Source organism: Nanorana parkeri, unplaced genomic scaffold (genome assembly GCF_000935625.1).
Source record: "Nanorana parkeri isolate BGI_ZX_2015 unplaced genomic scaffold, ASM93562v1 scaffold1093, whole genome shotgun sequence".
Lineage (NCBI taxonomy): Eukaryota > Metazoa > Chordata > Amphibia > Anura > Dicroglossidae > Nanorana > Nanorana parkeri.
Window position 1 is genome coordinate 157677 of NW_017307361.1, and position 17732 is coordinate 175408.

The 17732-nt window shown below is 40.5% G+C and overlaps 1 protein-coding gene across 1 annotated transcript in view; it reads right to left on the reverse strand.

Moving 5' to 3' along the window:
• Window positions 1-17732, reverse strand: part of LGR4 (leucine rich repeat containing G protein-coupled receptor 4) — a 102941-nt gene that overhangs the window by 27891 nt on the left and 57318 nt on the right. Inside the window, 2 exon segments of the mRNA XM_018567791.1 lie at window positions 9508-9579; window positions 11979-12050. Of these exon segments, the coding sequence (XP_018423293.1) occupies window positions 9508-9579; window positions 11979-12050 (144 nt within the window).

Sequence of the window (17732 nt, forward strand, 5' to 3'; positions counted from 1 at the left end):
CAACTTTACCTCACCTATCAGCATTCTCTTTGCACCACCTTTTATCAGCATGCTCCATGCACGCAACGCAACTGATTTGTTTCTTGTGCTGCTTCCTGAGCTCTGCTGCACGGGGTCAATAAGAGGCTGATGCCAAGTTGAATTCTGGTACTTCCACTGCTTGCAAAATTTAAAGGATGCATTAATAATTACAAAGCTGCATTCATTTGCATCGTTCATATCGGTCTTGAGTTTATGTTTAAAGCGTATATTGTATTTTAGTGATCATGCTCAAACATAAGTGGTTATACACTTAATTGGCCAACTTAAGATTTAAAGATGAAACCTTTCAAAACTATGGGTTTCTTCTTTAAAAAGTCATAAAGAAAAAGAAAAAAAAATCCACACAATACACCAGGTACGGTGTGAATAATTATTCCTGCTGAGGTCATGGCAACGATAACAACAAAGGGAAAAGCCTTTACCAGCACCCCACCTAGACTATTGTGTTTCAGGGGATGCTTAATTAATCCTCGTTCAAAGAGTACTTTGAACTGATAAACCATGCACGCTAGCAGTTCAAATGAAGCGCAACAACAAAGTAGACTGTGGGCCTCTGCGGTATGGGAAGAGTTAACAGAAAACTTTGGACGGATGTCCCCATGGCATAATGAAGGGTAGAAGTAAATGGACAGGCTCCCTCTTTAAACAAAAAACACCTGCACTCCCTTGTCAGGTCGGTGATTAATAACCAAGCTGCCGATGCATTAGGCTTCTCAAAACAAGGGAAAAAAAGAGATCACTTACAGGTCTCCAATTTTCCCTCCTTTCAGTTGAAAAATGAAGACAAAACGAGCAACAGTTGCAACTTCTTTTCTTCCCCCCAAAGAAAAACAAAGATTTCTGTGTATCCTATTAATTTCTTCACAAGGGATAATAGGAATCTTAACAGCTGCACATACAACCTTTTTATGTACAATGGCTATAGCCATTCACAAAGCATTGTTTTATGTAGTGGCTTCCATCACATACAGCTGTTTTAGTGCAATGGTGCACTAAACAAAAGTGTACAAGAATACTTCCATGGTGTTAATATAAAGTGGATGCATGTGGTGTGCTCCAAAAACCATGCATACAAGCATTGAAATGCATAACTATGGTTCGTTGAAATGAATGACAATGCTGGTTATAAAATGCAGAGACATTAAAACACATTTACTGCAACCCGGAAGTTGACAACTTTACCCCAGTATAAAAGTAGACTATATTCCTAAATATTTGTAGACTCATGATCATCACTACTATACTATATGGCCAAAGTTCAGGTGTTTCATGTATAGGGTGCTGCTACAAATTGGAAGTGTGGAAATAAAGCACTGGTTATTCTCTTTGCATTTCTCATTCAGCTGTAGTTAAAGTGACACTAAACTAAGAAGTTAAACCTTAAAAATGCATTCAAGCAGTGGCGTCACAAGGGGGTGCGGCCCGCACCCGGGTGACACCATTGGAGGGGTGACACCAAAATGACTCAGTCATTTTGGTGTCACCCCCCTCTGAAAAGTCGGGCGCTTGGTCATGGACCGAACGCCCGACAGTATCAGGAGAGAGGAGGGGACCCAGCATTAGAATACTGCCGCGCGTGCGCACGCGTAGTGACGTCTCGGCGGGGTGACACTCGGTTACCGCTACGGGTGTCACCCGGCCTCGGGACGCCCCTGCATTCAAGTACCCCATCTATTAACAAAAACTTAACTTATTTGTGTATCACTTGGCTGTAGATCCTCCAATCATCTCTGATTTGGTGCGGACACTGTCCTTCCTTCTGGAGGCTACTTATACCTCATGGTCCCTGTGTGTTGTAAAGTAGCCACCACTCCAAACTCGCTCCTGTGATCGACTATAATTTCAAAACAAATGAGTAAATGAAACGTGAGATTGTAGTCCATCACAGGAGCGAGCTTAGAGTGGTGATTACTTTACAAGACACACAGGGACCATGGGTAACAAAAGTAGCCACCCTCCAGAAGGAAGGACAGTGTCAGCACCAATTCACAGACCATTTGAGGATCTACAGCATATATTTGTGATGCACAAATAAGCTACAATTTTGTTAATAGTTGGAGTACATGATTGCATTTTTAAGATTTATCTCCAGAGCTTAGTGTCACTTTAAGTGATGTGAATATGTGTGATCTGGAGATAGGTAGGCAGCTTTCACAAGCCAAATGATCTCCACAGTATCCTTGACTAGACAGTGAACACAGTAGATGAAGGAAATGAAGCACCACACCAATTACAATAGTCCAGATACAAATTGATTCCATTAGGCTCAGAGGACATTCAAATAGAGTAGCTAATGCGTTTTGGGGGTCCAAAACACACCCTCTTCATCAGGGCTTAGAGAGAAAAGTCATGCTGCCAAACCAGCTGCTAACATGATGACTGTACTCCCTTTACAACTCAGTACAACCTGTAGGGAGTTTAGTGTAGTGTCATCAGGACATTTTTTACTTTAATGTTCTGATGAAGGGGGTGTTTTTTTGACCCTCAAAATGCGTTGCTTACTTAAATCTGCCTTGACTCTAATGTTAATGTTACAAAGTATTTCTTCAGGCAAGAGATATTCAAGTGAAAGCAATTGATCCCTGTTGCCATGTCTAATCGGAGGCCTCCTAAATCTTCATACAAGATCATTCAAGATCATTCAATGGTCTCTTGGGATACCAAAATTTCACTAAAATAGGGAGATGTTTCCCATTTCAGTTAGCATGGTATTCAGAGCACAAATAGATAAGGAACCGGCATAAGAAGGAAAGAAGCACTGTAATAATCATTACTGTATATGTATAAACACGTCTAATAAAAGGAAACTTGCAGCCATTATTGGGCCCTCTGGCCATATGGACCTGAGGGAAGTTTCTCACCTAGCTATGCTCTTGCTGAAAGCCACTGCTATGAACTTTAGCTGACAATATTTTGAACAGCAGCTTGACTTTAAACACCAAATGTCCATAGACCATCTTATAGAAAAAAAATCATCTAAAGGTTTGAAGACTATTGAAACTGAATACTTTGCTCACAAAAAGGTGTATAGCATACAGAAATGCCAATTCCCTTCCAACATCAATCCTCTTGTCACTTTGACAAGTTGCTTAGGGGCTTATGAACATGTCAGAGTGATTTTTACAAGGTAAGAAAGAGATTCTCAGTATACAGTGTTGATGTAAAGCAGTGACCTGAGAGATGACTCTTCTCCCTTACGTAATGCCACCTGCATGCCTCTTACCTAATGCAAATAAATAATCCGCTATTGATGAATCATTTCTGCCTATTTAGAGAAAGGACTGTTTAAACAGAGGTGCATTAAAATATCTCAAGATACAAAAGCCCCGAGGCTCCATCAAAATAAGAACGAGAAAATACCTGTCCCTTTTCTATCTACTTATTCCAGATCCATAAACCTCCCCTGAAGATCAAAAAGGAAGAATTTCCACTGGGATAAACTCATCTAGCATCACGAGAGTGTCTTCATTATATCCAAACAGACAAGGTAGGAGTGCTGTATTGGCCTGACTCGGATATGCTGAGGAAGGGGCACACAAAACTCTAACCAAAAGTCCACATAAGGATAAAAAATGCATACATACTTTGCTGGTAAAGGAACTGTGAAACCACAGTGGGTTTTTCTAGTCACCATTCACTAGATTTCCATTCATTAGTTGCTGATATATTTGCAGGTTTTGGCATCTATAAGGCAATGTATTTCTGAGGCACCTTAAAGCTTTTTCCTCTTTGCAATGTGTACTATAAATTAAATTAATACATATATAGTGCTGTGTAAGTGAAGTAAATATAGCCACTGTAAATTTGCACAAGCACTGTGATATAATGAATAGAACAAGATTACCAAATTGTGGGTTGTATCTATATTGATATACGTCTCATACATTAACACTTGGATGTTACTGTTATTTTTTTGTATAGCGCTTCAATAACTCCTTATGAAGTGGATAACTTTTGAAACACGTTGGGTTTATCCCATCCGATTATCGACTCTCTTTAACCAGTTGACATCCGCGGTGTTAAACCCCCTTCCCATCCAGGCCATTTTTCAGTATTCAGCGCTGCGGTACTTTAACTGACATTTATTCCGTCATGCAGCGCTGTACTGAAATGAATTTTATACCCTTTTTTGGGGACAGATAGAGCTTTCTTTTGGTGGTATTTATTCACCACTGGGGGTTTTATTTTTTTACTATATTAAGGAAAAATTACCGAAATTTTTTTACGGGCTATGGACCCGCTGATCGCCTATATGTGAAACACCCGGTAACGTCTGTGTGCATTGATCGGGTCTTTTCTGCCCGTGCGTGCCCGCTAGGGGGCGCGCGCGAGCAGAAAAAAATTGCCCTCTGGAGACGGCAACCCGCAGATGCAGCAGTGCCGTCCGTCCGTTTTTTTACTACGGGCGGACGGCAAGAGGTTAAACAATGTACTACACACATGTAAAGAGGGTTTGATACCAATGCAAAATGAGACCAAAATATGCCTGTTGTAATATGATAACTGGATGTGGATGCCAAAAGACATGTTTCATACGTGAAAGGAGTCACTTGTTAATATTTCAGAAACTCAAATGGGGGGAATTTATCAAAACTGGAGCAGACAAAATCTGGAGCAGCTGTGCATGGCAACCAACCAATCAGCTTCTCTCTTCAGTTTGTTCAGATAAGATTCGAAAATGAAAGAGAAGCTGATTGGTTGCCATGCACAGCTGCTCCAGATTTTGTCAGCTCCACTTTTGATAAATTCCCTTCACTGTATGTGCTTTTTCCAGTTTTTCTATTGCCGTGTATATAATAATAACCTATGTATCGTTAAAAATGTACACAAGTTTCACGAGTATGTACCTAAAAAAATATTTGGTTTTAAAGTAGAAAGAAGGGTTAAACTTTAAACCAAGTTTTAAATGTTGCCTACACACTTTCCCCCAAACCTTTTCTAATTACTCTAATATAACTACCCTTTTTATTTTTGTTCTATGTGGTCACCTGACCACAAAGCTTGTACTGTATGTAATGTGGAAGGCCAACAACTGGACTAAATTACACAGAGATGCGATGTCACCCGCCAGCTTTCACTGCTCTATGCATTGTTGGTGAGGAAGAGAGTTTCCTCCCACCAGGGAAAAACGATTAAGAAAGGTATTTACATTGCAATTTATTCGGAAATGTATGTGGGGCAATGGCGAGACACCATTAAAAAAATGCATTATAGTTTAGCCTTTCCTTCTAATTTAAATTTATGGAAATGGTACATGGGCGTGTATGTATTTGATTTCCCCACTTTCATTACATTACTCACAAACAAGCACACACTATAATTTGATTTTTCCGGCATTTTGTTCTTTAACTCCAAAACACAAGCAAATGAGGTAAACATTACAATTTCAGTCATTTTCCTTGTGTATTCATCTTTTTACTTGGCGAAAAACTCAGAAGCTAAGCAAACACCGAGACCTCGAAGAGAATTTGGTTTACTTCAGACAGCCTCGTAGGTCTTGGGGAACACAACCAAATGTGCCAAACCTACCAACTTTAAACAGTTGGCTCAACATTTTCCTGTTGACATAAAAAGTTCTCTCATCCTAAACAAAAGCACCTTTCATCAAGGCAAGTCCTCATAGGATACCAGGGATGTCAAGGTGTGGATAGAGGAAAGGGAAAAGATCTGTCAGAGTATACACTGCTGTGAAATCTAGGGATATTAGAATTTACCAAGGCGTTCAAGGACCAAACACAAAAATGTACAATGCCGTAGACCTGCATTCACAAAAGGTTACTTCAAATATATAGTACAGATGTAAATATGTGCAGTGTTTTACCTAAAGTACACCTAAATTTAAAAAAAATATTTCATTTTGGATACAGTAGGGGACAATTAAAATCCCTGCAATTATTTTTGCCATTTGTGCCCCATTGGAGAGATTTCCCTTCACTTCCTGTGCTGTAGACAGAAGACATAAGATAAACTCTGTTCCTCATCTTGCAAATAATCACTCCATGTATAGGCAGTGATCATTGTTACCACCTAAGCTGGCCATACACGGTTATACTTGTGGACTAAAAAGAAATTAACAGATTCCTCTATCCATGCTCAACAGTAGCCATGTGCGATTCGTTTCGTTCCTAATCTAAATTCGGACGAATTTTTGGAAATTCGGATGTATCCGAATTCCGACTTACAGACATAACGAATGCAAACGAATCCGAATTTCCATTTCCGAAATTCGGTAGTGGTAGTTCGAACGTTCGTTTTCTGTTCTTATTCGTTTCTTATTCGTTTCGTTCGTTGGAGCAAAGTGACATTAGGGAAGGAGAAAAATATTTTTCCCCCTCAAATGTCACTTTGCTGCAAACGAACGAAACGAATAAGAACAGAAAACGAAACGAACATTCGAACTACCGCTACCAAGTTTCGTCCGAATTGACTTTCACACCCGAATCCCGAAAAACGAAATAACACAAATCCGAATTTAAAACGAAACGCATTTTTTGGCAGTGCACATGTCTACTCAACAGTGTGGATGGATAAATCCGCCACGGGACTATTGTATTTTGACGGTGGCAATTGTGCCTTTCAGGCTGCGTTTGGACAATAATTTACCATCCAGCTAGTTTTATTTTCCGATTGAAGGATGCCAGACACAAATATGACGGACAGGGCCACCCATTGTCTGAATTTTGTCCAGTTCTTGATTAACTGGCCAAAATTCACAGTGTATGGCCAGCTTTAAATTGGCAAAGAAAAAAAAGAAAGGCGGTATCTGGGTACCTTTATATTCACAAACGACCAAGGAATTTTTTTACTTTGAGGGAAGGAATAAACCTATATGTCTGCTGAAACTAGAATGGAGCAGTTCCTCTTTCTGAAAAAAAAAGTCACCAAAACACCTCTATGAGCAGCTCTGGTTTCGCTTTGGCACTACATGTTTCCACAATGCATTTCTAAAAAACAATCCAGCTGTTGTGTAACCGAGTCCTAGTGGGATTTTAAGCTGGTGAGACAAGCTGTGCTACAATTTACCAACAGCTGGAGAACCATCAGCTGCCTGCCATCTCTGTAGGACTTGGTAGAACCTATAGATCCACAGAAGACATAGTTACAATTGTTTTACCATTCATAGCTCAACTCTAAGAAGTTTAGCCAATGCAGTGATCAGGTGAGTATATTGCTGTGATAAGTTTCCACCATGAGCCAATTATAAATGCATCGAACAGTTAGATGCAAAAGTGGCAATTCATCAAAACTGCAGCAGACAGAACCTGGAGCAGTTGCTCATAGAAGCCAGTCAGTTTCTCTCCAATTTAACAAAAACAACACCGGCGCCTCCAACTGCGAAATGGCCAGCTCAAATAATAGAAACACCGAAGAGGCAGCTCCCACAGCTCAAATAGACCGCCAATCTGAGAAACAAAAAATGAAAAAGGGTGTCTCCATAGTGTGAAAACGTAATTTAATAATGAAACCCGCAGCTTTAGGCTGCACTCACAAAAAGTCGGTAGAATAAAAGCATGTAGAAATCGATGGGAACTCCAAACCTCTAGCAGAGACAATCTGGAAAGATGTATTGTACCAGCGTCCTCTGGCCCTATGTGTTCAACAGGTTTACACGTTTCTGGGGCGTGCCACATAGGGGCAGAGGACGCTGGTACAATACATCTTTCCAGATTGTCTCTGCTAGAGGTTTCGAGTTCCCATCAATTTCTACATGCTTTTATTCTACCGACTTTTTGTGAATACAGCCTGAAGCTGCGGGTTTCATTATTAAATTACGTTTTTACACTATTGAGGCGCCCTTTTTCTTTTTTTGTTTCTCTCCAATTTGTTCAGTTAAGATTTGAAAAAGAGAAAAGCTGATTGGTCACCATAGGCAACTGCTCCAGATCCTGTCTGCTCCAGTTTTCTTAAATTTCCCTCAAAGCATTTTCACCTATGGAGGTGAGCTTTCCTTTTCCTCACTGAGAAAAGAAGCGGAATTATTCAACAGTCAACTCACAAGCTATCGTGCGGCAAATTCTGTGGCTTTCAGGTAGACGACTCTTTGAATCTAAATTATACAGTAATAGAATAATAGTCAATATAATGAGGGGAATTTTTCAAAACTAGGAGCAGACAAAATCTGGAGCAGTTGCCCAAGACAACCAATCAGCTTTTCTCTTCAGTTTGTTCAGTTAAGATTAGAAAATGAAAGAGGCCGATTGGTTGCCATGCACAGCTGCTCCAGAATTTATCTGCTCCAGTTTTGATAAATCCCCCTCTATATACAGTATTTTGGATTTTTCATAGCTTTCTTTTATGTTCTATACACTCTCCAGCCCCATTAAAACCCCTGTGCACCTTCTAAATGCCACAAACAGATCTTACAAAAGTGCTGATGTTAAATGTAAGACACATACTGCAGTTATTTCAAGACTCGGTGTGGCAATAACTTTTGGGATACCAAAATAGAACATTACATAGATTAAATTATAGTGTTCAGAGACACACTAAAATGGAAATGGCAGACGGCCACTGCAGTCATAACATTTATTTATTCATAGCAGCCTAAATCAAGAACCCTGTACTGTTTGTAATAAACTATGTACTTTGGTTCCATACAATATTGAAGACTTTAATAAATAGGACAAAAACACACTATGCAAAATACAGTGAGGAAACAGAAACCATATTTAATTTGTCCGACAGTTCTATACAGATGTATTTGATAGATTGCTTTGAGTATCTTCACGTTGCTTTAAGGCTTCCTTATTTGAAAGCCCTAAATGCCTACCAAAGGTGTGTGTATATACCAGTGCCAGAACCTCCACAAGGCAACCTAAGCAGTAGACATGTAAGCTACAGAAAAATTTGATTCAGTTTTTTCGTTATTTTGGGATTCGGGTCCGAAATTCAATTCAGTTCGGGTTTCGGATTCGGCCGAAATCCAAATTTTTGTTAGTTTCAGATGAGTTTACGAATGAATATTCGTTGCAACTACCACAGAAAACGTTATACAGATATTAATACTAAAGCTGAAGCTCCTAGACCTGAATGGCATTAGGGAGTCTGAATTTCCGAATACCATTCGGGAGCTAGAGAAAGCAATATGGGTCTGGGAGCCATATACATATACTGAGGCATTCTGGAGCTCCCGAATGCTATTCAGAAATTCAGACTCCATTGGGGTCAATTTTCCTTGCACATCAGAATTCTTTGCACAGTGAATTTTCACAAAATTCACTTAGCAAAGTGCTAATTACCTTGCAAAGTGAACAGCCTATTTGTCTTTATTAACTCAACCCCATAGTTCAAGGAAACTGCAGCACTGGATATATTCAAAAACCAAATTTATAATACTAGATTATCTACATCAGAGAGAGTGTGTGTATCGGTGTTCTGCTGCTACATACATACATATACAGACACACACACAGACACACGGCTCATGTATCAAATAGGGCGAGGAACAAGAATAGTTACACTTACAAAGACTGTAAAGAACTCAGGACTTTCAAAGCTTCACTGGGGACAGTTTTCAGCTGGTTATTTTGAAGAGTCCTACATAATATAAAACACATAGTTAGAATACAGACATGTCTATATCTACCTGTATCCAGATTTCTAAACATCTAACAGATATATATAGTGTACAGTATCTAAAAAGGATTTGAAGTAATGCATAAGAGTAGCGAGGTGGGGTAACCCACATTTTTTAGTTATCTAGATATTCATTATATGTAATATTCATTAATGAGAGACATTAGGGGCAGACCCTCAATAAAGAATTTCCATAGAATACAGAACCAAATTAAAGTGACCCAGTCATGAAGTACAAAAGCTGCCATTGCAGGCCTCCTTTAAAGATGGTTGTTGCCTAGCTGTGCCTGGGAGATAGCTAATCGATAAAGAGAATCGTTGACAGATTCCGATTAGTTGAGTTCTGCCACCGCTCTGCTCCTCCGTTCTCCTGCTCACTGGGAGTCGCTGCATGCTGCTGTCTGTCGCCTTCAAAAAAGGGGACACAGGTTGCTGCAGCTGGCGCCCAGCAGGGAGTAGAGACCGCTGTGCCACCGCTACTGCCTCCATGTCCCCGCTTCTGCTGGCGGTAGAGAGACGGCGTCAAGTCTCCCATTCATTAGCTGGGAGCAATAGTCAGCCTGCTATTGGCTATTTTAAATTGCAAAGGAGGACCTGAAGGAGAACTTTCTCCTTTAGTTCCCTCCTCTGCTGATTGATGGCAGGTAGTGGACGCAATAGTGCAATTTGAACTAGCCAATAGCAGGCTCATGGTCTTCTCCCTGCAGAGAGCGGTGACGGGTGGTCACTACTTCCCGCAGGGAATCCCCCCTCCCCTATCTCTGTTCATCCAATCGTTGGAGGAATAGACAGGGGAGGTCGCAGGCACAGCAGGCTCTGGCTCTAGAGAGACAGAGACAGCTATCAGGCAGTGGAATGGATCCCGATAATATTGTTGAGATCTTTCCTGGCTGCAGCGTGGCTTTACACTGTCACCATATAGTAGGTAGTAGCACGCTATCTGCTTACTTTGGGTCACAGGAGGTCATTAGTAAATGTACTCCTATCACCCAAAAAAGGGCTAATAAAGCTTTAGTTTAAATTTGATTTTGCCCAGACATACACTTTAGAGCATTCGGAGATGGCAAAAAAAACAGACATGGGTTTTAACCCTTAACTATTCTGTCCAATGCTAAAAAAAATAAATACAAATATCATCTATATAAAACTTTTATTGTCCCTCATAAATGGACAGATGCCTCCACAAACCCAAGCCCTGTATATGGTCCACACACACTATGTGCCACGTCTAACTGGGCACCAGAACGCACTCCATAAAGTTATAAGAGGGCAACATACAGCATAAACTAAATCACAGAACAAGCTGAAGATTGAACCGTACTGAATTATTGATACCCCAGATAACACTTGCCTAACCCCCTCATTGCTCAATTCAGTGACCTTACTTTGCTCAATAAATGGTCTTTAAATTAATAACATAAGAAAATGGCAAAATAATGTGAAGTTGTTAAACTGAGATGTATACGACCATAAGAACGGATAGTCACTATTGATGCCCAAAACACTAATCTGAAACACTGCAAAAGCAATTGCATTTTAGCGTTATCCATAGCAACCAATTATTAATCTCCCGAGCGATCTGACAGCGGTATACTAAAATCTGGTTGCTATGGATTACTACACATTGCACATCCTGATTGCTCTTAATGAATACATGTAACGTCTTATTCAATAAGGCAAAAGGCAATTAACACTTATCCATGCTTTAGAAATCATGTACAAGAGCTGTGGTTTCTGTACACAGAAGTGTGATCAGTTGACGAGTGGTACTGTTTAGGGTTACAAGTACAGTACTCGGTACAAGTACCGATACTTTTGAGCTCCAAGACTACACTAGAGAAAAATTCAAAAATTAGGAGGCAGCTGTCATTTGTAAAGAGCACACGAAGCTCCTGGGATTTGTACATCTTTTTTTATATACGGTTTTGTTTTTATAAATAAAGGGATGCACAGATACCAGTTTTGCGAGTACGAGTACTGGTACTTGCCGAGTTCTTACAAGTACGAGTACTGATACATTTTTGTTTATTGTCATGTGACAGTTTTTCTAAAACAATACAGTCTAATGATTTCAGGACAGTGGTGGAGCACTAGAGCCAGGTCCCAGCTGCAACCTCTGAAACCCTGGTAGTTCGTGAAAATGCCAAGTATCTGCACTGGTACTAGAAAAGTATCTGTGCATCCCTAGTACTGTTCATTGCACAGCTCTATTGGCGAAGCCTGTATACCAGGATGGCTGGCCATACCACACAATGACATCGGCCTCCCCCGCAGGTCCAGAAGGGTTAAAGGGAAAGATTTGCTGTGCTGACAGAGCAGGGCAAGCATGTAATTACTAACAAAACTGAACAATTACTTACAGAACTTTGAGTTCTCTCAGGCCAGACAAGGCCATGGGATGGATGAAAGAGAGGTCATTACCAGCCAGTCGCCTGGAAGAAAAATTGTAATAATAATTGAGACTCCGGGGGTAAAAAAATAAAAAAGGGAGATAAAGTGAGAAATGTATTAAAAATATTCTAATAATGAGCCCAACATCACGGAGAATAAGAATGCCACACAAAAAATATCTTTGGTCACAACGCTAATTGAATGTGAATAAATACGCAACTTGTTAGGCCACAACAGTAAAAAACATTTTGCTGTAAATTAGTCTTGGAAAAGGCACAATAAGGACAATTTGGGAATCAGACAATGACTCAGACTAGACTTTTTCTTTTTATCTTGCAATCCTGCCAAAGCCGATTCTTTATAAAACACGGTGACCCAGTTTAATCAATGCACTGAGCACATCTCATTATTATAAATATGCCGTGAAAGCTACTGACTTTATTGCGCCAGCAAACAGGCCGTTTTTTCAAAACCTGACATTGAAGGATGCCATGAAATATAATTGTGATCATTCTGACCTATTTTAGTGTATGTTTTATGAGCCGGTTTCCTGCTTATTAAAACAAAATCACTGGGGTAGGGAACCTTAGCACACTAGCTGTAAAACTACAAATCCCATATCATGCCTCTGCCTGTTACAGTCTTGCAACACCTTAAGAGACTTGTAGTTTAACCACAGTCGGGAGTGCCTAAGTTGCCTACCCCTGCAATAGAGAATCAAGTCTAAGGGCACCCATGCACAGCCTAAAAGAAATAAGCTATAGCACGTTACAAGTGTGGCTTGGAACTAGGAGTAAACCACTGAGCCATAACAAGTGGTTTCAGAGTGACCAATCTGCAAGTGGCTAAGTCGGTGAAAGGACTGCAGTGGGTACTGGAGGTTTGACTGAAGATGGGCACAGTAGCCATCAGCTGGAACTCAATAGACGAGAATGTCCCTCTTTTGGAACCAAATCCCACTGTCTCCATGGTCAGCCCCTTTTCTGGTCTTGTGTCTAGCTAGAACTCTATAAAAAAATGCACAATTTATAGCAAAATTGGTATAATACACTAAATCTTTCCTTTAACCCCAAAATCATTGCATTTGTTATTTTGAAAAGCAAATATTAAAGAAATGCAATGGGGAAAAAAAACACGTTGGCTTAACCAATATTTGTTTTTGCATTCATTTTTCATGGTTGGCCCATGTAGCTTGACACAGCCTCTGCCTATCTGTGGTCATGTTTAGGTGATAGTTGATGTGATTTAAAATGGTAGGGTTCCTAAAGAGCTCTTAAGCTGGTGATACAGTGCTCAAAAATTCGAGCTGTCTGGTCCTGCCAGCACCACACGGTTTAAGAGAAGTTGATTGGCTTATTTCGAAGTAGCCAGGTGTAATATTGCTGACCGAACACTAACTGCAGCCACTGTTTGGTATTCTGACAGTGGAGAGTTCTGGATTTCCGAATACAATAGCCCAGCAGGGGGGATACGTCCATGCACGCTGTTTAGTGAAGATTCCTCCATCCACACTGTTTAGCTATTCCTCCACCCACGTTGTTTAGCTGAGATTCCTCCAGCCATGATGTTTAGTGCCGACTCCTCCAGCCATGCAGTTCAGTGTGTTATGGAGACCGAACAACAGCAACACAAAATAATTGGGTATATGGCCACCTTTAATCTATCTTGAACTGACTATACTCACCTTTCCCATAAAACCAACTAAAAATAAAAAAATTGCATTGCCTATTTCCAAACAATGGTATAAATGAAAATCAATTATGATGCTTGTAACTTGTGGTAAAACCAACATTCTAGCTATGCTGTAGACAGCTGCATTTTCTATGATGGGACTCATTGACCAGTGCGTCTAAGGCAACAGGTTAAGGGGAAGAACCAAACCTCAAAATGTACAAATTGTGGTAACGTTCTCCTATTTATGTTTGTCATCTAGCCAACTCTGGCAATCTGTGGATAAATTCAGCAAGAGGACTGTAGAGGGAATACGGTGAAGGGGAGGTTGAGACTAGTCAAAAGGCTCCTTTGAGCCTTCCACTGTCCCTGTAGGAGGTAAGAGACTGTGGGGGCAACCACACTGCATAGCAGGGAAACAGATATTTTACACTCCTGGAAGTGTTAGATACCCACAGCAGCTAGAGAGCTGTAATATGGGGGAGTTTAAAGTTCGGGCCACCAGAAAGGCAAGTATAAATTGCCTTCTTTTACAGGCCAGCTTTACTTCTCTTTGGGTCACTTTAAATAATGATTGCAGTTACACTAATTCTCACACCTCAGTGAATTGACCTCCCGCTTTTTCCAGCATTACAAGGAAATAAGCAGCAAACCATAGAAGGAGGTGCTTCAGTAGCTCAAGGCAAGCACGTAGCAGTGAAAAATCAACACTTAAAAAAACTGATCCTTACAGACGTGCATTTGCAGTCAAAGTTTTCCTCTATGCTTGTTTTCGTCTGCACGTCCTACTTCCTGATAAACATTTTCTGTGTGGTCCAACCTTTGCTGCACAGAGGCTTAAATATCGCAAGCCCTTTCCTGAATGCAGAATTAGACAAGTGTTAAAATGTGGCACACCTAGTAATCCCAGCCACCAGGCTGCCAACACGGAATCAGTTTACACAGTAAGCTGAGCACAAGCTGAAAGGCTCCTTCCCTACGGATGGAGTCGGTGGGGGCTGCATGGAAGTCTCCCAGGGGTTTGTCTCAGAGAACCCTTCAGACTAGCTCTTCACATTTTACATGGCGATTAGTAAGGGGATGTGCTGATAATTGTTAGCTAATTGGTTTTACATCTGGTGTGCAACATGTTTTTTATTAGTCAAATGAAAATGAATAAAAAAACGACAAAAAACAAACAAACAGTGGAAGCCATAAAGGCACTACTTTACTGAAAGAAGCAAGTCTGTAACAAATGTACATTTTGAATAAAGATCTGGACATAGGCAACATAGTAAACTGGTCTCTATAATACACTGAACAGGTTTTGAGACTGAAGAGCTGCAAAAATCAATCAAATTACAGTGAATACACTGAAGTGTTCACTACAAAGTGGGTGATTTCAGCCAAATCTTCTGGATAATATTAAAGCCAAATTAAACATTTAGCTTAAATCAGCTAAATCCTAAGAGCATTAAAAAAACAAATGTTGTGCAAAGTCAAATTTTTATTTTTTCATACAAGCAGCCAGAACCTGAGAAGAAAAAGCTGCTCCCTGCCAGCAGAACAGTGAGGACCTTTGCTCGTATGTGGAATTAGTGGTCTCTCTAACTCCGACTCAGCAAGGGATGTGCCAGACCTCTGCAGAGAGACCACTGCTACTACACAGAGAGAACTGGTCCTTCTCTACAACATGCAGGCAGGGGACAGGCTTTGTTACTCAGGATGTTGCTTTCTAAAGAAAACTGAAATTTAAGTTCAGACTTAATTCTATAAATAGACCCGACACAATCATTGACTGATTTTAAAAAGCGGTTTCAGTTTTTGATAGATGCTAAAGACTTAAACTGCTTGATAGTTTCCTATTGGCAAGATCTTTGCACTTATGTTCTCAGGTCTCACATATTTTAAAACAATTTTGGGCAATTTTTTTATAATGGAGGTCCTGAAATAAATAAAGCGGAGAAGGAACACTCTCCTAAGTGGACAGGATCAGAGGCAATTATGAAAGGATGATGTTGCTGTTGGAGACCCAAGATGTATACCTATACCTTAGACAACTCAGTCTCTGGATAATGTTTTCCAGTTTATTACTGGACATGGCCATACACATATTAAATTCTTAAAGATCTAAATGTTCGATGCCGATTTATTCACAATTTTTGCATTGTGGTTGAAAAGTATACTGGTCATAGAAATGGTTCTATATGGCCTTTGCTTTTGCCATTCTGCTCACTCAATGTCTATGCACATAATGAAGGGCAGAGGAGTCATTTTCCAATCGGTTTGTGTGATCTTACTTTACTCAGCTTTGTTTATTGTTAAATACTTGGGAATGTGTTGGGTGTGATCCTTGGCAAGTGGTCCATAATGTTTGCCTTTTTGCTAATTAAACAACTGATAACCCTAAAAAGCACATAACTGGACTGAGATAAGGACACTCATTTCAGAAGTCTTATCTCTTATTTATCAGCTTCCTTCATTACTTGTATTACTCATTTTAAAAGTACAATAACATGATGTTAATATTTTATTATATATTAAAGAATGCACAAAGATGTCACTTTAAGCAAACCTGAAATAGTAAAAAGAAAAAAACAACAACTTAATCTACCACTTGCATGCAACAGTAGGCACCCTACAGGTTCCTAAATAAAGTGGCAATCCTCAAAAGCACCCTGGGAGCCTCCAAAGTTGTGACCCGCTAATGCAGTATGCAAATGTGTTCTTCCACTAGTAAGTTAATGTTTGGTCCAATGTTTTGCCTTCTCTGCACCTGGTCAGTGAGGCCACCCAGAACATTACGAGGTTAATCAGGAGGTAGGGTTCCAGTGTCAGAGTCTCAGTTAAGGAAGTAGTGATTTGCACACTAGAGCACTCTGGATTGTCGTGCTCTTGGTCAGTGATGCTAAACAATAGGACCAACCAGAAGGCAAGAGGGCGCAGGTCAAGCTCAAACATTTTAATCAATATTTGCCTATCAAACAAAATAAAGGAATGCCTACACTACGTGGAAGCATCTAGGGGTGCCTGCTATCACTTGCAGAGTTTTCTGCCACCACATGAATTGACCATCCTAACCAGCCAATTATGATTGGATTTAAACTAGGGATGCACCGATACTAGTATCGGTATCAATGCCGATACCGAGTATTTGGGTGAGTACTCGTACTCGCCCAAATGCTCCAATGCCTAGCCTGATACTTCCAGTATCAGGAAGCCAGGCAGCGACTCATTACACGCTGCCGGGTTCCTGATTAGCCGGCTCCATGCTGACAAGGGAGCATGGAGCCGACTTCCCAGCCAATCAGGAAGCCGGATGCCGTATAATGGCGCATTGGCCAGTTTCCTGACCAATCAGGTAGCCAGGCAACGCATCATTACACGGCACCCAGCTTCCCGAATGGCCAGAAAGCCGGCTCCATGCTCCCTCATCACCAGGTGACGTGGGAGCATGGAGACGGCTCCCCAGCTAATTGGGAAGCCGGGTTGCAAGTCATTACATGCTGCCTGGCTTCCTTAATGGGACTTTCGGTATCGGTATTTGGTATCGGCGAGTACCGGAAAAAAATAAAATCGGTACTCTTACTCGATACCGAAAAACAGTATAGGTGCATCCCTAATTTAAACTATCATTGTTACATCAAAAGGTGAACACTCAAATAAGAAATCAAAATCTGGTGACATAGAATTTACTGTCTCCAGGACAATGGTCACCCAGACAAATAGAGAGGGTGAATCTACTTAGAGGGGAATAGACAGTAATTTATTCCTGATGGGGGTTTTATCCCGTCACCAAAACAAAATGGGAAAAAAAAAGAAGGTTTTGGATATACATACATAAGTTGAAAAAGGTTCCTGTTAAAGACTATGCATATTTCTCAAATGCCCCTGAATCTATGAAGCACATATCACTGGAATCAGCCTATACATAGCAGTCATAACAGGATTGATGCAGAGATGGAAGTAAATATCTTATTTTTAAGCCAAGACCATGGGGGAAAAAAAATAGTTTACATTTCAGTGTCACTAGCTTATTGTGAGGGGGGGGGGGGGGGACATGCTAAACCCCA